Raw genomic sequence first — 22,785 nt, 5'->3', positions numbered from 1 at the left:
TTATAACTTATAACAATTCTGATGTCAGGCAGCGAACTTGTTGAACCGCTGAAGGGATGAGAATGCTTCTCCCCTGATGTCGGGACCAAGTTCACTCGCTGGCTGAGATAGAAGAAATAAACTGGTGTAAAGATAAGTAACGATTTTTTTTGTGCTGTGATTATTTGATCCGGCAAATTTACGTTTACAATCATGGGCAACAGGAGAAGGAAAACTGGTCCGTGAGATAAGAGGTCAGCAAATTCCTCAGTGTTATCATTTTGGAGGACCTATTCTGGGCCCACCATGCACGTGCAATTACAAAGAAAACCCGGCAGCACCTCTACTTCCTTAGGATTTTGCAAAGATTCAGCATGACATCTAAAACTTGCATATATGTATGGTGAAGAGTATATAGATGAGCTGCATCACAGTCTGTTATGGAAACACCAATGCTCTTGAATGGAAAATCATACAAAAAGTAGTGGATGCGGCCTAGTCATCATGGGTAAAGCCCTCCCCACCATTGAGCACATATGCACAGAGCGCTGTCGTGGGAAAGCAGCATCAATCATCACGGACATCCACCACGAAGGTCATGTTCACTTCTCGTTGCTGCCACCAGGAAGAAGGTACAAGAAGCTCGGGACTCAGCACCAGGTTCAAGAACAGCTATTACCCCTCAACCATCAGGCTCTTGAACCAGAGGGAATAACTTCACTCGCACCATCACTGAAATGTTCCTGCAACCCATAGACTCACTTTTCTTCATCTTATGCTCTTGATATTTATTGCTTACTTCATTATTATTATTTCTTAATTTTTGTATTTGCACAGTTTGTTTTGCACCCTGTTTCAACTTTCAAGTTGGTGTGGTCTATCATTGATTCTATTGTGGTTATTATTCTATAATGGATTTATTGAGTATGCCCACAAGAAAATGAATCTCAGGGTTGTATATGGTGACATGTATATGCTTTGATAATAAATTTACTTTGAACTTTAAATCGAACACAGTGCATCTACCATTTCTTTCTTACTCTTACATCTTTTACAGTAATAAATTTATTTAAATGTGATTTCCCCTTTCACCATTTCTTACAATTCAGAAAGGTCAATGTGGTTTCATTCTGATTTGTCTGAATATCCTGCTAGATAAATTATATGTGGTTTCCATATTTTCAGTAATTCATTGCAGAAAGTTTTTTTGCGCAAACCTAAAGTTTAAACAAAAACCTTTCTGCAATGAGCTGGCCAATTATTAATCTTTACAACATGATATACTTTTTTTTCAATTTACTACCACTTTTAACTTAGTTTTCTATCTCTTCAATTCTCAGTGGAATACGTCTATATTCCAGTTCATAAAATCCTCAAATATCTGTGTATTGCCGTTTATAATTCATTTTATTACCCACTAGCCAAATTGCCATCATTTTTAAAAAAGTTTTAGCCATTTGTTTCAAACCGAGGGTTCTTGGTCAAACCTAATCCAAAATTACATGTTACAGTCTCTCTTCGCCAAAGGATCACTTGCTCTCAAATCATTAATTCAGTTTGATTGTACACAGCTGATCTTAAATAGTTGGGCCACAATGTACAAGCTAATTCAAATATCCTCTTTGACCTTGAGGCTACTTTGTCAATGTACATAGATTAGTTGCAACCCAGTTATTTCTTGGTTTACCCTGAACTACAGTATAGCTATTGTTAGGAGCTCTGCAGATTACTCTGTTATTTTTCTGTTGTAGTTTCTTGCACTCGGCCAAAATAATTTCTTTGATAACTTTCTTCTTTTACTGATCCAATTCCATATTTATGGAATTAGCATAATCATTTGTTTCTGCTATCCTAGGGTTTGTCATTTGCTCTTGAATCTTTAGTTCCCTCACTTGGTCAACTTGCATCCTTGTCTCTATAGGTGATGTCCTGATGAAGTCTTTGCCCAAAACATTGACTATGTATTCCCCTCCATAGATACTGCCTGCTTGTTGAGTTCCTCACCAAGAGCCTCGGCATCCACTACTCAATGAGACATAGGAACAGAATTAGGCCATTCAGCCCATTGAGTCTGCTCTGCCATTCTATCATGGCTGATCCTGGATCCCCTCAACCCCATATACCGGCCTTCTTGTCATATCCTTTGATGCCCTGGAAACTATCAACTTCCATCTTAATATTCCCATGGACTTGGCCTCCACCGCTGTCTGTAGCAGAGTATCCCAAGGATTCACTACACTCTGGCTAAAAAAATTCCTCCTTACCTCTGTTTTAAAAGGTTGCACCCCTCTTCCCCCATCTTGCCCCCCCAATTTTGAGGCTGTGCTGTCTAGTTCAGGATGGTTCTGGATAAACCCACCAGAGGGAACTTCCTCTCCACATCCACCTTATCTAGTCCTTTGGGTAGATTTCAATAAGATCCCCCTGCATTCTTCTAAATTCCAGTGAGTACAGGCCCAAAGCTGCCAAATGCTACTCACGTTAACCCCTTCATTCCCAGAATCAGCCTGGTGAACCTCCTCTGGACTCTCCAATGACAGCACATCCTTTCTGAGATATGGGGCCCAAAACTGTTGACAATACTCCCAAATGCTGCCTGACTAGTGTCTTGTAAAGCCTCAGTATTATCTCCTTGCTTTTATATTCTATTTCCCTTAAAATGTATGTCAATATTTAATTTAGCTTCTTTACTACAGACTGTACATTAACCTTCTGGGAGTCTTGCACGAGGACTCCTGGTCCCTCTGCACCTCTGATGTTTCAGCTTTCTCTCCATTTAGATAACAGACCGCACTATTGTTCCTTTTACCAAAGTGCATTATTGTACATTTCCCAACAGTGTATTCCATCTGCCATTTTTTTTGCCCATTGTTCCAATTTGCACTACTAGCCCCACCACCTGTCTTCGTATCATCTGCAAACTTTGCCAAAAAGCCATCAATTCCATTATCCAAATCATCAACAAGCAATATGAAAAGTAGCGATCCCAATACTGACCTGTGAGGAACACCACTAGTCTCTGGCAGCCAGCCAGTAAAGGCCCACTTTATACCTGCTCTCTGCCTCCTGCCTGTCAGCCATTCCTCTATCCATACCAATATCCTGTAACAGCATAGGATTTTATCTTGTTAAGCAGCCTCATGTGGCACCTTATCAAATGCCTTCTGCAAATCCAAGCAAATGACATCTACTGCCTCTCCTTTGTCCACCCTGCTTGTTACTTCCTCGAATAACTCCTAACAGATTTAGCAGGTGAGATTCCCCTTTACGGAAGCCATGCTGACTTTGACTTATTTTATCATTAGTCTCCAAGTACCCTGAAACCTCATCCTTAATAATACACTCCAACACTTTTTCCCAACCACTGATGTTAGGTTGACTGGCCTATAATTTCCTTTCTTTTGCCTTCCTCCCTTCTTAAAGAGTGGAGTGACATTTGCAATCTCCCAATTCTCCAGGACCATGCCAGAGACAAGTGATTCTTGAAAGATAATGACCAATGCATCCGTTATCTCTTCAGCAGCTCCTCTAAGGACTGTAAGATGTTGTCCATCTGATCCAGGTGACTTATCCATCTTAAGACCTTTGAGTTTGCCTAGCACTTTTTGTTTTGTATACCAATGGCACTCTCTCCTGCTCCCTGATACTCATGGACCTCTGGCACACTGCTAGTGTCTTCCATAGTGAAGACCGATGCAAAGTACTTACTGTGTTCATCTGCCATTTCTTTAGACATTTAACAACACCTTTCATGAACACCTTTGTAATGCTGGTGATAGGTGAGTAACCAAAACTGCACACAATGGTTCAAATCCTCACCAATGTCTTGTACAATTTCAACATAATATCCCAACCCTTACGTTGACACAGGCCAATGTGCCAAACACTTTCTTTACAATCCTACCTTTGACATCACTTTCAAAGAGATATGGATCTGTATTCCCAGATCCCTCTACTGTGCCACACTCCTCAGTACCCTACTGATCACCGTGTAAGATCTACCCTCGTTAGTCCTCTTCAAATGCAACTCAACATTTTTCTGTATTAAATTCCATCCGCCATCTTTCAGCCCATTTTCAAAGCTGGTCAATATCCCATTACAAGCTTTGATAGTCTTACTCACTGTCTACGACACCCCCAATCTTGGTGTCATCTGCTAACTTGCTGATCCAGTTTACCACAATATTATCATGATCGTTGATCTAGATGACAAAAAACAAAAGACACAGCACCAATCCCTGTGGCATACCACTAGTCACAGCTCTCCAGTCAGAGAGGCAACCATCTACTATCGCTCTCTGGCTTCTCCCACATAGCCAATGTCTAATCCAGTTTATAATCTCATTTTGAATGCCGAGCAACTGAATCCTCTTGACCAACCTCCCATGAGAGACCTAGTCAAATGCCTTGATAAAGTCCATGTAAACAACATCCACTACCTTGCCTTCAACTTTGCTGGTAATTTTCTCAAAAAACCTTTTGGTTGGACATGACCTACCACACATGAAACCATGTTTACTATCCCTAATCAGTCCCTGTCTTTCCAAATACTTATAAATCCAGTCCCCTAGAACAGTCGTCCCCAACCTCCGGGCCGCAGATTGCAGGTTGGGGACCACTGCCTTAGGATACTTTCTATTAACTTTCCCACTACTGATGTCAGGCTCACTGGCCTGTAATTTCCTGTCTTATTCTTAGAGCCTTTCTTAAGCAATGAAACAAGATTAGCTATCCTCCAATCCTCCAGCACCTCAGCTGGGGCTTTAGATATCTCTGCTAGGGCCCCTGCAATTTCTGCACTAGCTTCCCACAGAGCCCAAGGGAATGCAGTGTCAGGCCCTGGGGATTTATCCACCTTAATTTGCCTCAAGACTGCAAACACCTCCTCCTTTGTAATCTGTATAAGGTCTATGACCTCACTTCAGTTTTGCCTCACTCTGTAAATTCTTTGTCTCCTGACTAAATACAGATTTAAAAAAATCCATTTAAGATCTCTTTTGGCTTCACGTATAGATTACCTCTCTGATGTTCCAGAGGACCAATTTTGTCCTTTGCTATTTTTTTCCTTTTGCAAGAGCAACCTCATGTCTTCTTTTAGCCCTCCTGATTTCCTCCTCAACTGTTCTCTTGTATTTCTTATACTATTCAAGTATCTAATTTCTTCCTACTTGCCTATTATTTGCTATGCATCATATTTTTCTTAACCCAGGGCCTCAATATCTCTCAAAGAACCAAAGTTCCATGAATCAGTTATGTTTGCCTTTTATTCTGACAGGAACATACAAACGCTGTACTCTCAAAATTACACTGTTGAAGGCCTCCCACTTACCAAGTACACCGTTGCCAGAAAATTACCTGTTCCAAAGCACACTTACTGGATCCTTTCTGATACCATCAAAATTGGCCTTTCTCCAATTTAGAATATCAACCCAAGGACTAGGCCTATTTGTTTCTCTATACAATAGTGCCATGGCAGTGCAGCAGTTAGTATGTCGCTGTTCAGTTCTGGTGTCCTCCGTAAGGAGTTTCTGTACATCCTCTCTGTGGAATGCATACGTTTTCCCCATGTGCTTTGGTTTCCTCCATACTGGATAGGTTAATTGGTGATTGTAAATTGTTCGGTGATTAGGTTAGGGTTAAGTCGGGGTTACTGGGGCTGAAAGGGTCTACTGCGCGCAGTACCGCTAAGTAAATAAACAAACCTCTGTCACCTGCCCTGTCTCATTCTGTAATAGGAGATCCAATATCTCACACTCTCTAGTTAGGATCTCATGTATTGATTAAGGAAACTTTCCTGAACACACTTGACAAACTCTTTCCTCATCCAGCCCTTTTACAGTATGGAGTCCCAGTCATTATGTGGTAAGTTAAAATCACCTACTATAACAACCTTATGTTTCTTGCTACAGTCTCTGTACAAGTTTGCTCCTCTGAGTCATGCAGACTGTTGAGACTGTTTGGTGGTCTATAATATAATTCCATTAATGTATTCATACCTTTCTTATTCCTCAGTTCTACCCATAAAGCCTCGCTAGACAAGCTGTCCAGTCTGTCGTGAATAAACACTGCTGTGACATTTTCCTTGACTAACAATGCCACCCCTCCCCCTTTAATGATCCATACTGCTCTACACATCTAACACAACAGAGCCTTGGAACTTTGAGTTGCCAGTCCTGTCCCTCCTGCAACCAAGTCTCACTAACGGCTTTAGTGTCATAATTCCATGTGCTGATCTATGCCCTAAGCTCATTTGCCTTTCCTACAATACTCCCATGCCTTGAAATATACACAGTTCAGGATCTTAGTCCCACCACGCTCAGCCTTTTGATTCCTGATTTGGTAGTCTTTCTCCGCAACCGCTTCTCTATCTGTTCTGGTGCTCTGGTTCCCATTCCCCTGCAACTCAAGTTTAAACCTCACCCTAGTTAATGGTAGGGGCCCATGGCATAAAAAATTTGTGAACCCCTGTTCTACACAATCCAATGCCTCCTCGGGAACTGTGGATTGCAAAATTCTCCTCAAACTAAAGTGTAGTCAGGGTTGTGCCTTCTTTGTAATTGCATCAATATGTTGGGTGCAGGATGGACCAGCCTTTCCACTTCTTATCTCTTGATGAGTACTGGTGTGTGTTCCCTCGATTTTCCCCATCCTGAAGTACGTAATCATTAGCAGTCTTCCGAACATTAACATTGCCAAAGGCTTTGGGAGCAAATATAGCATTTCTAAGATGTGGATAGCTCCACCCATTAAGGTTTTGAGAAAGGGGGCATTTATGCTCTGCAGCTGTTTTTATAAGTTTAATTTGAAAAGTTCCTTGACCTTTCATAGCATGAATGAGCAGAAATTCTGGTCAATGTTGAATGTGTTTCCTTGCATTTTCAGCTAACCCACATGGAGTAAAGGTATACAGCGGAGAATATACTGTATGAAAGCTTGTGTTAAGATTTTTTTCACAGGTATTCTTTGATATTTTGCTCTAGGTCTACATTTTGTGGAATATCATTTTAGGTTTGTGAAATAGAGTATAACCATATATATGTAATCAAAGGTCACGAGGTAATAGTAATTTCATTTTCTGCAGGATCATTTCATCCACCAGTCAACCAACCATCACAACACATGTATCAGCCAGGCAGGGCACCTCTGGGACCCCCTCCAAGTGGGGGCCCTCCTTTAATCAGACCACCTCAACCTCTGGCGAACACTAATCATGATGTACCACTGGATCAGAACATTTCAAGAGATTCTGAAGGTAAAATTTCTAAGTAAAATTTCTACTTGGTTTTCATTTAAATACAGAATATGGTGTGCAGAAACTTGGGTGAACACATGCTATTTTAGATATAAGCATCAACCCCAAGTGCAGCAGAGTAGATTTGTCAGTTCAGGACTTCAGAGGTGCTGGACTGTCAGATTATGTGAACTGTTGAATGTTACTCCTATTAATACATCAACCTTGTTTTAAGTCAGTTATTTTTTTTAATGGTGTACCAGTGAACTAGGTAAGTTTAAAAAGAGCATGAGAATTGGGTCACTGACTTCTGAATAGCAGATTATTGAAGTTTTAGTGTAAACAGAAATTGGTGCTATTGAAATTCTCGTTCACTTCAAAGTAAAAACCTAATGCTTCAGAAGTACATGTCGCACATTTATTTCTCTTGAAACTAAACACCAAAGATATATTTCAAGTTTAAAGAACGCAAAGTGAGAGATTTATGTTCAAGATGTGTTTGGTTTTTTTTGTATTTGTGGTACAGCCAGATAAATTTAGCCATGTTAGGTTTAAAATATTATATGCTGTTCATCTTCCACGACTGCTTCAGTCCTCTCATAAAGGTCCTTCCACATTGCTGTTAGGTAGGGAGTTCCAGGATATGAACCTAGTAATAAAGAAATTTCAACAGATTTCTAAATCAGAATGAGACGTTCCTGCAGGTGGTAGTGTTTTCAATATGCCTTCCCTTGTTTTTAGTGAAAGAGGCTGTGAATTTTTGCAAATTGAAGAGACTTCCGTCATGCTCTTGACTGTTTTGTAGATGGTGGAAAGGCTTCAAAGACCTGCTCTTCTAGTCACACTACATGTGGCTGGTTGAGTTGATTTTCTGGCGAGTGGTGTTGCTCAGAATGCTAATGACGGTAATGTGATCTGATTTCAAGGGTAAATTCTGCATTCTTGCAGTTTTGTGCCAAGTAATATTCATACCACTTCTTTACCCATGTGTGAATCTGGAGTAGGTCTAGTCCTTGCTGCACCCGGTTCCAGCTGGTTTATTTAAGAAGTTGAGAATGGAATTGAACAGTTGTTAAAAGTGCAATTCCATTTAGTGATGATGTCACTAATGCTGCAATTGAAGATACTTTGGCATGGGCTGCCTTAAAGCCTTGCAGCAATATCCTTGTCCTGGAATTATTGATCTCCAGTATCTACAGCTTTATTCCTTTGTGTCATTTGTGGATCCAATCATCGGACTATTTTCTGACTTCAGCTATATCGTGGCTTCCAGATGGTCAAATGCTGCCCTGACTTTGGAATTTTACCCTTTGATTCACATTTTGCCCAAAGCTGTGCAGAGGTCAGAAGCTATATGATTATAGCAAAACCCAACCTGGGCAGGTTTTTAAAAGAGTGCTTGGTAGAACTATTTAGTAGTCTGATGTATAGCGGTTTGCTGAATTAGATCTATCCGGTGCTCCCGACGTGGCCTTCCATATATTGGCATGATGCAGACTGGGAGATAATTTTGCTGAACACCTACGCTGTATCCGCCAGAGAAAGCAGGATCTCCCAGTGGCCACACATTTTAATTCCACGTCCCATTCCCATTCTGATATGTCTATCCACGGCCTCCTCTACTGTCAAGATGAAGCCACACTCAGGTTGGAGGAACAACACCTTGTATTCCGTCTGGGTAGCCTCCAACCTGATGGCATGAACATTGACTTCTCTAACTTCCGCTAATGCCCCACCTCCCCCTCGTACCCCATCCGTTATTTATATACACAAATTCTTTTTCTCTCTTTCTTTTTCTTCCTCTGTCCCCCTCACTGTACCCCTTGCCCATTCTCTAGGTCGTCCCCCCCTTTGTTTTCCTCTCTAGGCCTCCTGTCCCATGATCCTCTTGTATCCCTTTTGCCAATCACCTGTCCAGCTCCTGGCTCCATCCCTCCCCCTCCCACTTTCAGATCTCTTACTAGCTCTTCTTTCAGTTCGTCCTGACGAAGGGTCTCGGCCTGAAACGTCGACTGTATCTCTTCCTAGAGATGTTGCTTGGCCTGCTGCGTTCACCAGCAGCTTTTAAGTGTGTTGCTTGAAATTCCAGCATCTGCAGAATTCCTCGTGTTTGCGCTAGATCTATCCTGTTTGCTTTCACACATCACACAACTTTATTTTGCAGCATTAAGGCATATTAAAAAAATCAAAGTTGTGTTGTGTCAGTCTAATAGGTTAATTTAGATTTAGTGTCCATGGAATTGATAATTGATGTAGTCTTTATGGAGCATTGTAAGAAAATAGAAAGGTGTTGAGATTTATCAAAAGGAGTAAACTAGATTTGCAGGGGAATGGGAACCAGATAGTGGAGACAGATGTTCTTAAGACTAGACAAAGTCAGGAATCAAAAGGTTAAGCAAGATGGAACTAATCTTCAGAATTCCATGCATTTCAATACCATAGAAACCATAGAAACTACAGCACAGAAACAGGCCTTTTGGCCCTTCTTGGCTGTGCCAAACCATTTTCTGCCTAGTCCCACTGACCTGCACACGGACCATATCCCTCCATACACCTCCCATCCATGTATCTGTCCAATTTATTCTTAAATGTTAAAAAAGAACCCGCATTTACCACCTCGTCTGGCAGCTCATTCCATACTCCCACCACTCTCTGTGTGAAGAAACCCCCCCTAATATTCCCTTTAAACTTTCCCCCCCTTCACTCTTAACCCATGTCCTCTGGTTTTTTTCTCCCCTTGCTTCAGTGGAAAAAGCCTGCTTGCATTCACTCTATCTATACCCATCATAATTTTATATACCTCTATCAAATCTCCCCTCATTCTTCTACGCTCCAGGGAATAAAGTCCCAACCTATTCAACCTTTCTCTGTAACTGAGTTTCTCAAGTCCCGGCAACATCCTTGTAAACCTTCTCTGCACTCTTTCAACCTTATTTATATCCCTCCTGTAATTTGGTGACCAAAACTGAACACAGTACTCCAGATTCGGCCTCACCAATGCCTTATACAACCTCATCATAACATTCCAGCTCTTATACTCAATACTTTGATTAATAAAGGCCAATGTTCCAAAAGCTCTCTTTACGACCCTATCTACCTGTGACGCCACTTTTAGGGAACTTTGTATCTGTATTCCCAGATCCCTCTGTTCCACTGCACTCCTCAGTGCCTTACCATTAACCCTGTATGTTCTACGTCCTTCCAACGTGCAATACCTCACACTTGTCAGTATTAAACTCCATCTGCCATTTTTCAGCCCATTTTTCCAGCTGGTCCAAGTCCCTCTGCAGGCTCTGAAAACCTTCCTCACTGTCTACTACACCTCCAATCTTTGTATCATCAGCAAACTTGCTGATCCAATTTTCCACATTATCATCCAGATCATTGATATAGATGACAAATAACAATGGACCCAGCACTGATCCCTGTGGCACACCACTAGTCACAGGCCTCCACTCGGAGAAGCAGTTCTCTACCACCACTCTTTGGCTTCTTCCATTGAGCCAATGTCTAATCCAATTTACTACCTCTCCATGTATACCTAGCGACTGAATTTTCCTAACTAACCTCCCATGCAGGACCTTGTCAAAGGCCTTACTGAAGTCCATGTAGACAATATCCACTGCCTTCCCTTCATCCACTTTCCTGGTAACCTCCTCGAAAAACTCCAATAGATTGGTCAAACATGACCTACCACGCACAAAGCCATGTTGACTCTTCCTAATAAGTCCCTGTCTATCCAAATGCTTGTAGATTCTGTCTCTTAGTACTCCCTCCAATAACTTACCTACTACCGACATTAGACTTAGCGGCCTATAATTTCCCAGATTACTTTTCGATCCTTTTTTAAACAACGGAACAACATGAGCCACTCTCCAATCCTCCGGCACCTCACCTGTAGACAGCGACATTTTAAATATTTCAGCCAGGGCCCCTGCAATTTCAACACTAGTCTCCTTCAAGAAGTATTGTAGGAAAAGCAGGTGAGCTCGGGGCGTGGATCAATATCTGGAATTATAATATAGCCACTACTGAGACTCGGTTGCAGGAGGGGCAGAACTGGTAACCCTGTGTTCCAGGGTTCCATTGTTTTAGATGAAGGGAGGAAGAGTGGCGTCACTAGTCAAGGAAAATGTCACAGCAGTTCTCAGTCAGGATAGACTGAAGGACTCGCAATGCCATTAGTTTCAAATTAAATATGCAAGAAGATAGGTCTAGTGGTTGTGTGATAGTAGGTAAATGTTAAATTTCCGTATACTGACTGGAACTCTTGTACTGTGAAAGGCCTATTGGGATAGAGTTTGTCAGATCTGTTCAGGAAGGTTTTCTTAATCTAGTATAAAGAAGTTCCAACATAGTCAATGTCATAGTCATAGTCATACTTTATTGATCCCGGGGGAAATTGGTTTTCGTTACAGTTGCACCATAAATAATAAATAGAATTGGAACCATAAATAGTTAAATAATAATATGTAAATTATGCCAGTAAATTATGAAGTAAGTCCAGGACCAGCCTGTTGGCTCAGGGTATCTGACCCTCCAAGGGAGGGGTTGTAAAGTTTGATGGCCACAGGCAGGAATGACTTCCTATGACGCTCTGTGCTGCATCTCAGTGGAATGAGTCTCTGGCTGAATGTACTCCTGTGCCCACCCAGTACATTATGTAGTGGATGGGAGACATTGACCAAAATGGCACGCAACTTACACAGCATCCTGAGTGTCTGCAATACTGGATTTGCTATTAGGGAATGAGATGGGGCAGGTGACATAAGTTTGTATGGGTGAACATTTTGCATCTGGTGATTACAGTGCCATTAGTTTCAAATTAAATATGCAAAAAGATAGATCTGGTCTGTGGGTTGACATTCAAAATTGGAAAAAGGCCAATTTTGATTGTATCAGAAAGGATCTGGAAAGTGAAGACTGGGATAGGCTCTTTTCTGGCAAAGGTGTACTTGGTAAGTGGAAAGCCCTCAAAAGTTAAATTTTGAGAGTATAAAGCTTGTATATGCCTGGGGTGTATAGCAGGATAGGCAGGTAGGAACAAGTGAGGTGCTTATGGGGTATAGAAATGCAAGAGAACACTTAAGAAAGAAATCATGAGGGCTAAAAGAAGGCATGAGGTTGCCTTAGCAGTTAAAGTGAAGGAGAATCCTAAGGGATTCTACAGATATGTTGAGCAAAAGGATCACAAGGGACAAAATTGGTCCTCTGGAAGATCAGAATGGTAATCCATGTGTGGAGCCAGAAGAGATAAGGGAGATCCGAAATGCATTTTTTTGCATCTGTATTTACTCAGGAGACAGACACAGAGTCTATAGGAGTAAGGCCAGATAACATGAACTTCATAATCTGTATACAGAGCTGGAGGTGTTTGTTGTGTTGAGGCAAATTAGGGTGGATTAATCCCCAGGGCCTGACAGGGTGTTCCCTCGGACCCTGTGTGAGGCAAGTGCAGAAATTTCCTGGGCCCAAGCAGAGTTTTCAAGGAAGTTACCAGGAAAGCTGATGAAGGCAAAGTAGTGGATTTTGTCTACATGGACTTAAGCAAGGCATTTGACAGGGTCCTCCATGCGAGATTGGTCAAGAAGATTCAGTTGCTTGGCATTCAAGATGAGGTAGTAAATTGTTTTAGACATTGGCCTTGTGGGAGAAGCCAGAGTGTAGTAGTAGATGGTTGTTTCTTTGACTGGAGGCCTGTGACTGGCTAGTAGAGTGTCGCAGGGGTGGGTGCTGGGTCCATTGTTGTTTGTAATCTTTATCAACAATCTGGATTATGTGGTTAACTGAATCAACAAATTAGCAGATGTCACTAAGATTGGGGGTGTAGTGAACAGCGAGGAAGACTATCATGGCATGTAGTGGGATCTAGAGCAGCTGGAAGAATGTGCTGAAAAATGGCGGTTGGAATTTAATTCAGCCAAATATGAGGTGTTGCACTCGGTAGGACCAATCAGGGTAGGTCTTACACAGTGATAGGGCACTGAAGAATTAGGTAGAACATAGGGATCTGGGAATGCGAGTCCATAATGTACTGAAAGTGGCGTCACAGGTTGATAGGGTCGTAAAGAAATCTTTTGACATATTGACCCTCGTAAGTCAATGTATTGAGTTCAGGAGATGGAATGTTATATTGTGTAAGACATTGGTGAGGCCTAATTTGGAGTGCTGTTCTTTGTTTTGGTCACTTATTTACAGGAAAGATGTAAACATGATTGAAAGAGTACAGAAAAATTTGCAAGGATGTTGCCGGATCTGAAGAACCTGAGTTTTATGGAAAGGTTGAATTGGTTAGGACTTTGTTCCTTAGAATGTAGAAGATTGAGAGGAAATTTGATAGAAGTATACAAAGTTATGAGGAGTATAGATAGGGTAAACGCGAGTAGGCTTTTTCCACTGAGGTTGGGTGGAACTACAACTAGAGGTCGTGGATTAAGGGTGAAAGGTGAAAAGTTTAAGGGGAATATGAGGGGAAACTTCTCTTGGGGTTGTGAGAGTGTAGAACAAACTGCCAGCACAAGTGGTGCATGCGAGCTTTAATTAGAAAAATTTGGATGGGTGCATGGATGGTAGGGGTATGGAGGACTGTGGTCCTGGTGCAGTTTGATAGCAGGAGGCAGTTTAAATGGCCCAGCATGGACTAAACTGCTGTACTTTTCTCTGTAAGTACAAGAGTATCAATCAGGATTCAGTGCTCGAAGACTTGGCTGCTGTTAGTGGGAGTCATAAAACTGGAATACTCGTGAGGCAAGTGTGGAGAAGAAAACATATATCTTGGTGGTTGCAGAGCTGTAGGAGACTTAGGTCCAAGACTGAGTATTATGAAAACTACAGAAATATTTTAAGTAGTGATTACAGTGTAATAATAATTTTAAAATGTGTAAAACGTGAATTTAATTTTGATGCTATTTTTCTGTCTCCTAGAATTTAACTCTGGATCATCGGGTGATCAGTCAGAAGCTCCTGATAACTATGATACTTTGGAAGGTGGTGGTAAAATTAGTAAGTGAATTTAGTCACTGCATGTTTGCACAGTTGTTTGGAAAAAGTGCAGGAGCTGATAAAGCTGTTTATTGTACAATTAGTAAACTCAAGACTCTACTCTGACAACTACTTTATATATAGAAGAGCCTATTTGCAATTATGAAAGAGACCTTACTGTAAAGAATACATTATTGTACATTGATTTTTAACCGGAGATTTGCCTGATGCATGGGGTGATTTCTTTCCTTTACCCCAGAAGTCACCATACTTCATATAGCATGAAATGCTGTAGAGCTTGTCTTTTCTCTATGTTGCATGTTAATTCTGCTCTGTTATTTCTTAAAGTACAATTTGATGCCTATTTTTATTTCGCTACAGTGCAGCCACTTCAGCAAGGCCTCAAGACCAGAGGAGCACTTGGTCACTCTTATCCCTCCATGCCTCCTGGATACCAAAACTTAGCAGGCCCTGGAATTCCAGGCAGTAAGTTGCCAGATGCAGCAGGATCGCAACAATTCTCTCAGGTACTTAAGGTGCAGATTCTATTTTCACTATTCCATTTAGTGAGAAATAAGTTAAATGTCCATCTGAGTAGTTGTTCTGCTCTGGATACTTGGTGAAGCTAGAACTTTCTTTTGATGGGCTTTTGGAACATGGGTTCCTGCTGCCACTATCTTGATCATGGTAGAAAAAAGGTTCAAAGGTTCATTTTATTGTCAAAGTATGTATTCCAAATACAACTCTGAAATTTGTCTTCTCCAGATAGCCATAGAATACAGAAAGCCACAGAAGTAATAGAAGATCCAAGTTGAGGTGCAACCAAGCTGAAAAGGGGGAGTAAATGGAAAAGTCTTTATTCCATTCATCCCTTCATTTTGAGTAAAAATAAGATCATGGGAGCAAGTTGCTTGTGATCTTGCCTTGTGGAATATGGAAAAAATGTTTATTCAATTAAAAATATGCTGCACATTTTCCTTACTGAAGGTTACCTGCACACAATACTCATTGAAATCTATATAATAGTATTTTCAAAGTTAATATTAAAATGCACAACAATCTTTTGAGCTCTTGCAATCTAAGAATTACCTTTTCCTTAAGATTTTCTGAATTTAAGTAATGTCATTAAATTGTGGTTCTTGATCTCTTCACAGCTAGTTTGTGATCAGATTGGAGAATGTCACTTTTTTTGAAAATTTATTCATTGCTGGTAACTCAGCCAAATGAATTGCATACTGCAGTGTATGATTAAGAAACTTTTGGGCAGATGGGGCTAATCAGCCTTGACTAGCAGCTCATCTAGGCGAATGAAAACTCTGATCTCAAACCAATGCTGCCTTGTGGCTATACCCACTCAGCAGGAAGGCTTTGGGAGTAAACCCCGAGGAAAATTCCAGAGCTGGAGATCCTAAGCCAGTCCTACATTGAGTTCAATGCTGACTGGCACTCCCTGTGATGCCACTGGTGCCAAACTGTATTGGTCTCTGTGTTCCTTAGAATTCATCGTCTGTGTGTAGGGTGTGAGCCTGCTGCATGGACAACAGCTTGCCCTCCATTTTCTATCGCCCTGACTTTCGCATCACGTACACAGCTAGGTCACAATATCCATGTTCGACACTATGATGGGTTGATGCTTTAGGGTAGATGAGAAACAAAATTCAGTGCAGACCAAGACAAATTAAATAAAATTTCACTGTATTCAAAAAGGTTGGTGGAAAAGTCTCTTTCAAAATACCAAATCTGTGTTTGTTATCTCTGCCGGTCCTTAAATCAGAACTTGTTCCCTCTAGGCTCCGCATTTTAATCAAATTATGACTGGGATAGGTGGACTTAATCTTCAGCAGGGCCACCAGTCAGAAGGAGCACGACCTGTGAATCTCCTGCAAGAAAGAAATATTCTGCCTTCGGTTCCTGTCAAGGCCCCTCATCCAAACCTGCACAAAGACCTACAGAAACTGAACTGTAATCCGGAGTAAGTATGGGCTTTTCAATATATTCTTATGTCCAGTTAATGTAATTGAGAATTTCAAAATCTCTCCCTATTTATTTCTGCTCAAATGATTTTTTCCTTTTTTTAGAGTGTTCAGGTGCACATTGACCAACATCCCTCAAACTCAGTCTTTACTGAGCAAAGCTAAGCTTCCTTTAGGATTACAGCTGCATCCATTTAGAGATCTGTCGGTAAGAGGAAACTAATGCCTAGTCTGTTTTGGAAAATGGAAACTGCTATTTTTTTTTTATCAAACTGCTTGTGATGTTAGATACAGCTTGATCACCTTCCCACAGCAATGTGGTTCAGATCAGGAGCACATGATAAAGGAGATAAAATGAAAGGCTCATGCTAGCATTTATAATTGAGTTTGCTGGACTGGTCTAAGGTTTAAATTTTCATAATTGTAATTTTTTACGGGAAACATTCATTTGTACAATTTCCTTTTAACTTGTGCCCACATCTTTGGTTGCTTAGTGTTGTGGTTTTTGTTGCAGCAATTGCCTGTGGTTACATCAAGTACCATTGTGAGATGTCGCTCTTGCAGAACCTACATAAATCCTTTTGTTAACTTTTTGGACCAAAGAAGATGGAAATGTAATTTGTGCTATCGAGTAAATGATGGTAAGTTCAGCAAAGTTTAACATACTTAAGTTAATTTTAAATAAAATCTTTTCAAAAGAAATCTAATGTTAACTTAAGGAGAAAAGGAACAATGTAAACCAGCTGTTATATGAACTTCTAAGATATAGCTGGCTAACTGAAAGGAGATTTAGTCAAATATTTGGAGGGATTTTGGACTTGTAGCATTGAGTCTGCTTCAGCTGCAAAAGTGTACCAGGAAGGTGTGTGGACAATGAAAATCACATTTGCGGAAGAATAAGAGAGAGTTTGCATTTACACACTGTTTTAGCTCAGGATGATTCTTATTAAAAGTGGACTCTTAAGTCTGAGTATATCACTTTCAATATGGCATTGCAGGATCTGTGCAGGAAATTGATCGGCTTTGGCACTAGCTGAAAAACATGTATTGCTGAAGTTCATTTTCTCCCCTTCAAATAGTTGTGAAATTTCTTGTCATTTCTAAAAGTTGATACAGTCTTGGTTTAATGAATCCTGAGTCCTATTCTTTTGCTCCCTTTTTCACCTGCAGGTCATTTCTTTTCAATATTTGAAAGCAAGTTCCAGTAAGCATCTTGGGTTCGAGGGCTGGAGCATTTAAAGACTCACCAATGATCTTTTAACAACCTAAGTTCAGTTTGATGGTCTCTGTAAACACCTGAAACTGAGCCACATTTAAAAACCACATGCATGAGAAAGATTATTGTACTTTGAGTTAGATGTGACCAGTGGGCAGCATGGTGAATGCTGTCACACCAATATTGTTTTTGTGCCACTAGGGAAACTCAAGCCTTTCACTCCAGTTTGTGTTTGTATTACATTTAATGTGCCCTTGAGCAAGTCATAGAAATGTTGTCAACATAATTTAACTAAGCCTTGTTCTGAGGAATGTCTTAATGATGTTTAAAGAGAATACTGGTTTGGGTCCTTTTGAATTTGATTTGCTAGAAGTGATTTGATTCTGAGGAAATGTAGGAATCCAGAGTTGGAAAAGGATTTCATATGGCTGTTTAACTAAAGGAATATAGAAATGAGGAGGCACGAGCCATGGAGGGATTCAAACACTAAGATGAGGATTTTAAAAATTGAGGCATTGAGTTAATGAAAGTCATTGAGAGTCCTGTGTAATGGGGCTCAATGTGGTTTAGGGTATAGCAGCAGAAATTTGAATGGGCTGATGTTCATAGAAGAGGGGACATGAAAATTTCCTTTAGTTGTGTTGGAATAGAAAATTCCAATGGCAGATGAGGCATCAGCTGAACTTGCCCATGTGGAAGTTTGTATGATATTTTCTACTTCCTTGCAATTTGAAAATTTCTGTTAATGTTCCACTGATGCTTAGTTCCTGAAGAATTCATGTATAACCCTGTGACACGATCATACGGAGAACCGCATAAGCGACCTGAAGTTCAAAGTGCAACTATAGAGTTCATTGCTCCTTCTGAATATATGGTAAGAGTACACCTTTTGTATTTTTTAAGGTACCATATAGTACTGTCATGTTAGGGATAATAAATGATGTTACTATCACCTCTGCATATTTTCTAGTTGAACCTATTTTGTTGGTGAAGCATGTGGGGTATGAAATTGTATTCCAAAATGCTGCTATACCTTGACTGAAAATTAACTTATTTTCTGATTAATGGAGTTTGTAGTTTTATGGATCATATCACACCAACTGGAAATTTTGACTGAAGGCTAACTATTATAACTCCAGCATAATTTCTACCACAGGGACCTGCATGATGTCATTCTCTTTACAAGGCTCTTTTTTGGAGTGTTTTAGAAGAACTTAGATTGCATTGTTTTGGGTGTATTTTAGGAAAAGCTTGCCAGAACAATTTTTGTAATCCTACAATGCCAACATAGGAGACCTATTGATTTTAATAAAACCTTAGTACATCTCCCTTCCATTATTCTGTGAATGTCTACTGGTCTGAGGCCAGCCTTTGACATCCCCATTGTTTTATGTGAAGGCCCATGCTGATTTTCCACTTCCTGGCCTTGTGCCTGTTTCTCAAATTATCATTCTCCTCCCTGCTACCCCACCTCACTGACATCTTTGAAACTTTCAAGTCCAGATTGAGAGGAGATTTTTTCATAAGGAAGCAATGTTAAATTGCATGTGATCTTAAAGTGGCTATAATAGTTCAATGTTTTCTCTATATCCTTCCCCCCAGCCCCACTGTACAGAAGCAAAATGTACTGGCAAACGGGAATTCTGAAATAAAACAAAGTGTCAATTTTCTGCATACTTCATAACATCTCTGAGAATAAAAACTGAACTAATATGTCAGAGCATCAAATTCAGTTCACTTTAATGGGTACCCTCCATGTACTCACGTGCCAATATTCTGCTCAGTTGTGACAAAGGCATTGATATTTTATTTTAGTAATGTTGGCTGAGAAATCAATGTTGATATTTTTTAACATTTTGATTATACAATTTGATACACTAACAATGTTATTTTAAGGAAAATGGGCCGATGCTTGTTTTTGGTTGCAATAGCATGGTTTATTAGTTTATAAAACAATTTTCATTTACTTGTGAGCTTGTTTCATTACAAAATCAATTTTTCTCACTGATGAATATATTTCTCTCTACCTTAGCTGCGACCACCACAACCTGCAGTCTACCTTTACATCTTGGATGTGTCTCATAATGCAATAGAGTCTGGATACTTACATACTGTCTGCCAGTTGTTGTTGGATAATCTTGACATGTAAGATTAATACCCTTTCCCTCACCTTCATTTATTAAAAGTGGTTTATGTTTGGAATACTTGATAGGCAGATTTGTATGATGTCTGTTTAAAAATGTATATATGGATGTGTTATGAACTAAAGGATTGGGAATGATATTTGTTTCAGATTTCATGGCACAGAAGCTAGGAATTTTTAGTGAGTAGCAAAAGGTTCTTTTAGCATATTTAATAGAATGCAAAGTTATGTGTTATTTCCAGGTTTCAGTATTTTGCCAAAGACTCCAAGTTAAATTCATCAGGCTGCCAAGTTTGTTCCAATCATAACATAATTGGTAAAAATGTTCTGGGTATTTTTTAATACCTCTTCTCGAGAGAAATGTATCCATGTTTGCAGAAGTGCCAATAATTGATTGAAGGTGGGAGAACATGACATGCAGCAAGCAGTCTGCTAAAGTAAAGTCAATGCACAAGAAAACTGAATCTTTAATGAGCTTAGGGGGAAAAAACTAGCTTCTCTAAATAAGACCTTGGAAATTATCTAGAATAATTAGTTAGTGAAGGGTGGTTACAAACAAGTTATGTAATAAAATGATTCTCAGTCACAAACAGCAGTGAGGTTACTAAACTTGATTGGCAAAGGACTTGGCACAGTTAACTCCATTCTGACTATTAATCCCTGAATGAATTTTTAACAAGTATGGAAATAACTTGAGGTATTGTACGTTGTGCAAAATTATTTGATGGTGAATGCTTTGGGTGAACAGCAAAGGACATTTTACATACACTCCCTGTTAGATTTTTATCACATAAGTTGAGTTTTATAATAGGTGCACTCTTGTTTTTATTTATGATTTCCAAGCCTTGGAACTGTAGAAATCATTCCAGATTGTACACTGTGGAGTTGGGGTTTTATTTTCAGAGGTAAATCTCACTTGGGTTCTTTGGAGTTCTTCAATAAAAATAGAAAATGTTGGAAATACTCAGCGGGGCAAACTTCAGGAAAGAGAAACAGCAAATATTCAGATGAATTTTAGAATGTTTGAGTCAAATTCCCCTTTCAAGTTTCCACTAAATTTCGGTACATGAGATTTAAACTGGCCATTAATGTTTAGTTTGGGGATGTACTCAAGGCTGTATTAGGTTTCATCCAAATGTCAGATAGGTTCGACACCCAAGAATATGTAGAAAGTAGGCTGGTAGAGCGGAACACTTCCACCCAAGCATTTGTTGCTGATTACTTGCGTGGAAGTGTTTCTCTCTATTCACCTGCTGTTAAAATTCTGTAGCAATTACAGCTGCATCCCACTGGAGAAGGAGCATTGAAATTCAGGTCGGATGATGACACACAATTTTTTTTGGATTGTGTTCTGCTATGAATGCAACCACATATTTAGATTATTTAGAATTGAGATGATAATATGTGGTAAACTATTATTGGCTATTTTGTTAGTCACCCTGTAAATATAATATTGGGCTGCATCATACGGACATGGTTCCTTCTCCCACCGGAATTAATTTCCTTTGGACTGCTTTCACTTGACCTTCTCTGGACCAGATACAGAGAGGGGTTAGGTTTTACCAGCTCAAAGGTCATCACTTTCTATACTATTTAGATAACTTTTACATTCAGAAACGTTTTTAAATAAAAACTTCAATTTGTGTGAGAAGAGGCGATATTGTATAGAATTAAAGGTTTAAAATCTGAAGATTTTAAGAAAAGCTGAGAAGCATACCCATTTAGCCCACCTTGTCCTTACTGACCATGGTATTTATCTGCACCAATCTTATTAGCCTGCATTAATCCCCTGTCCTTCTATGGTTTTCCTATCTAACTACTTGTCAAAATGCAGATTAAATGTTGTTATATCCACCCTTGCTACCTCTTCCAGAAGCTCTTTCCTTGTAACACCCACTGGTTCTAGATTGTTCTATATTCCCTTGCCCTGGGGAAAAGGACTCCTGACTATCTATTCTGTCTGCCCCTCATAATTTTATAAACCTGTACCTGGTAGCCTCCACAGCCTATGTTCCCTTAGGAGTGAACTCTTAATTCTCCTTGGATCTGCAGCCCTCCATTCCAGGAAATATGCAGGTGAATCTCTTCTGCACATACTCTACTTGCATTTCCTTCTTTTCCATAAATCTTTGTTTCACAATGCCTAATAATATATGTCGGTCTGTAGTCCTGCACCATCTCAGGTGATTTGGGAGTCTTTTTTATTGAACTTGCATGTGAAAGTCGGAGACATAATTTCACATCTAACAATGGAAGGCTGGCAATTCCAATAAAAATCATTAGCAAATGGTTAGTATAATTCGTTCTATGTCACTGAAAGCCTCTACATTTTTATATTTTAAATTTCAAAATAACTTGATTCTCTGCAGTTATTTTTGTAGACTTTGTTCAAATACATTATATAAAATTCCTTTATAAATTCACATTGTTTGCAAAACATTTAGGTTTCCTTTTGATGGTACAAAAGGTTATAAAAATAGAAAAATGCTTAATATCTTTAAATGAATTATTTTCTTCACAAGGAAACTGCAGTGCCAGTAAGAATAGATACTTGGTGACTTGGCTTTGTTTTGAATTTCAGGTTACCTGGTGATTCTCGTACAAGGATTGGTTTTATTACATTTGATAGCACCATTCATTTCTACAATCTTCAAGAAGGCCTGTCGCAGCCTCAGATGATGGTTGTTTCTGATATAGAAGGTATGTTTTTAATAACTAGGTTAAGTTATGGACTGTAACAACATTTGGTGTAAGCAGATATATAATTTGTATAAAATGTATTTGCTTGTGAAATAAACATCACAACTAGCATTGTAACTGCAACATCTGAATTGCAGGTTGTAACTTTACCTCTGGAAGGTCCCTCAAATCCTGAATGAATAATTCATTTGAAAATTGGAATGCTATCAAGTGTTTCATTCTTGATTGAGCCATCATAATCTACCACATTTTTAGAAAACTAGAACCATTGTATACATCTAATAAACTGTTTCCCCTCCTCTTGCTCCATCCATGTCACTGCCTCTGACTGAACTGGATTGTTTCCAGTTCTGCATCTATTTGAACTCAAGTTGATGCACTTTGATCACCCTTATCACTGGTCACCTCCAAACATTGCTTTCTGTGGCCAGGTTTCCCATCTCCATGCTCTTGCGACAGATTTCATCTGCCAGTAAAGTTTCCCCTTGTTAACTTTTTAAAATCATAATCTAATTTTAAAAAGAAAAAATCCCAATAAACCTCATCATTGTATTCCTCAGCG

The 22,785-nt window shown here is 39.7% G+C and overlaps 1 protein-coding gene across 1 annotated transcript in view; it reads left to right on the top strand.

Annotated features, from left to right (window-relative positions):
- Positions 1-22,785, top strand: part of sec24a (SEC24 homolog A, COPII coat complex component) — a 68,293-nt gene that overhangs the window by 25,955 nt on the left and 19,553 nt on the right. The window contains exons 3-11 of the mRNA XM_072263918.1: positions 7,061-7,231; positions 14,135-14,212; positions 14,573-14,718; positions 15,982-16,163; positions 16,270-16,372; positions 16,679-16,805; positions 18,145-18,254; positions 19,413-19,525; positions 22,105-22,223. Coding sequence (XP_072120019.1) covers positions 7,061-7,231; positions 14,135-14,212; positions 14,573-14,718; positions 15,982-16,163; positions 16,270-16,372; positions 16,679-16,805; positions 18,145-18,254; positions 19,413-19,525; positions 22,105-22,223 — 1,149 coding nt within the window. The remainder of the gene's footprint in view (positions 1-7,060; positions 7,232-14,134; positions 14,213-14,572; positions 14,719-15,981; positions 16,164-16,269; positions 16,373-16,678; positions 16,806-18,144; positions 18,255-19,412; positions 19,526-22,104; positions 22,224-22,785) is intronic.

This window comes from Mobula birostris, chromosome 7 (genome assembly GCF_030028105.1).
Source record: "Mobula birostris isolate sMobBir1 chromosome 7, sMobBir1.hap1, whole genome shotgun sequence".
Lineage (NCBI taxonomy): Eukaryota > Metazoa > Chordata > Chondrichthyes > Myliobatiformes > Myliobatidae > Mobula > Mobula birostris.
Note: the sequence above shows the minus strand (reverse complement) of the source record. Positions and strands in the feature narration are given on the sequence as shown.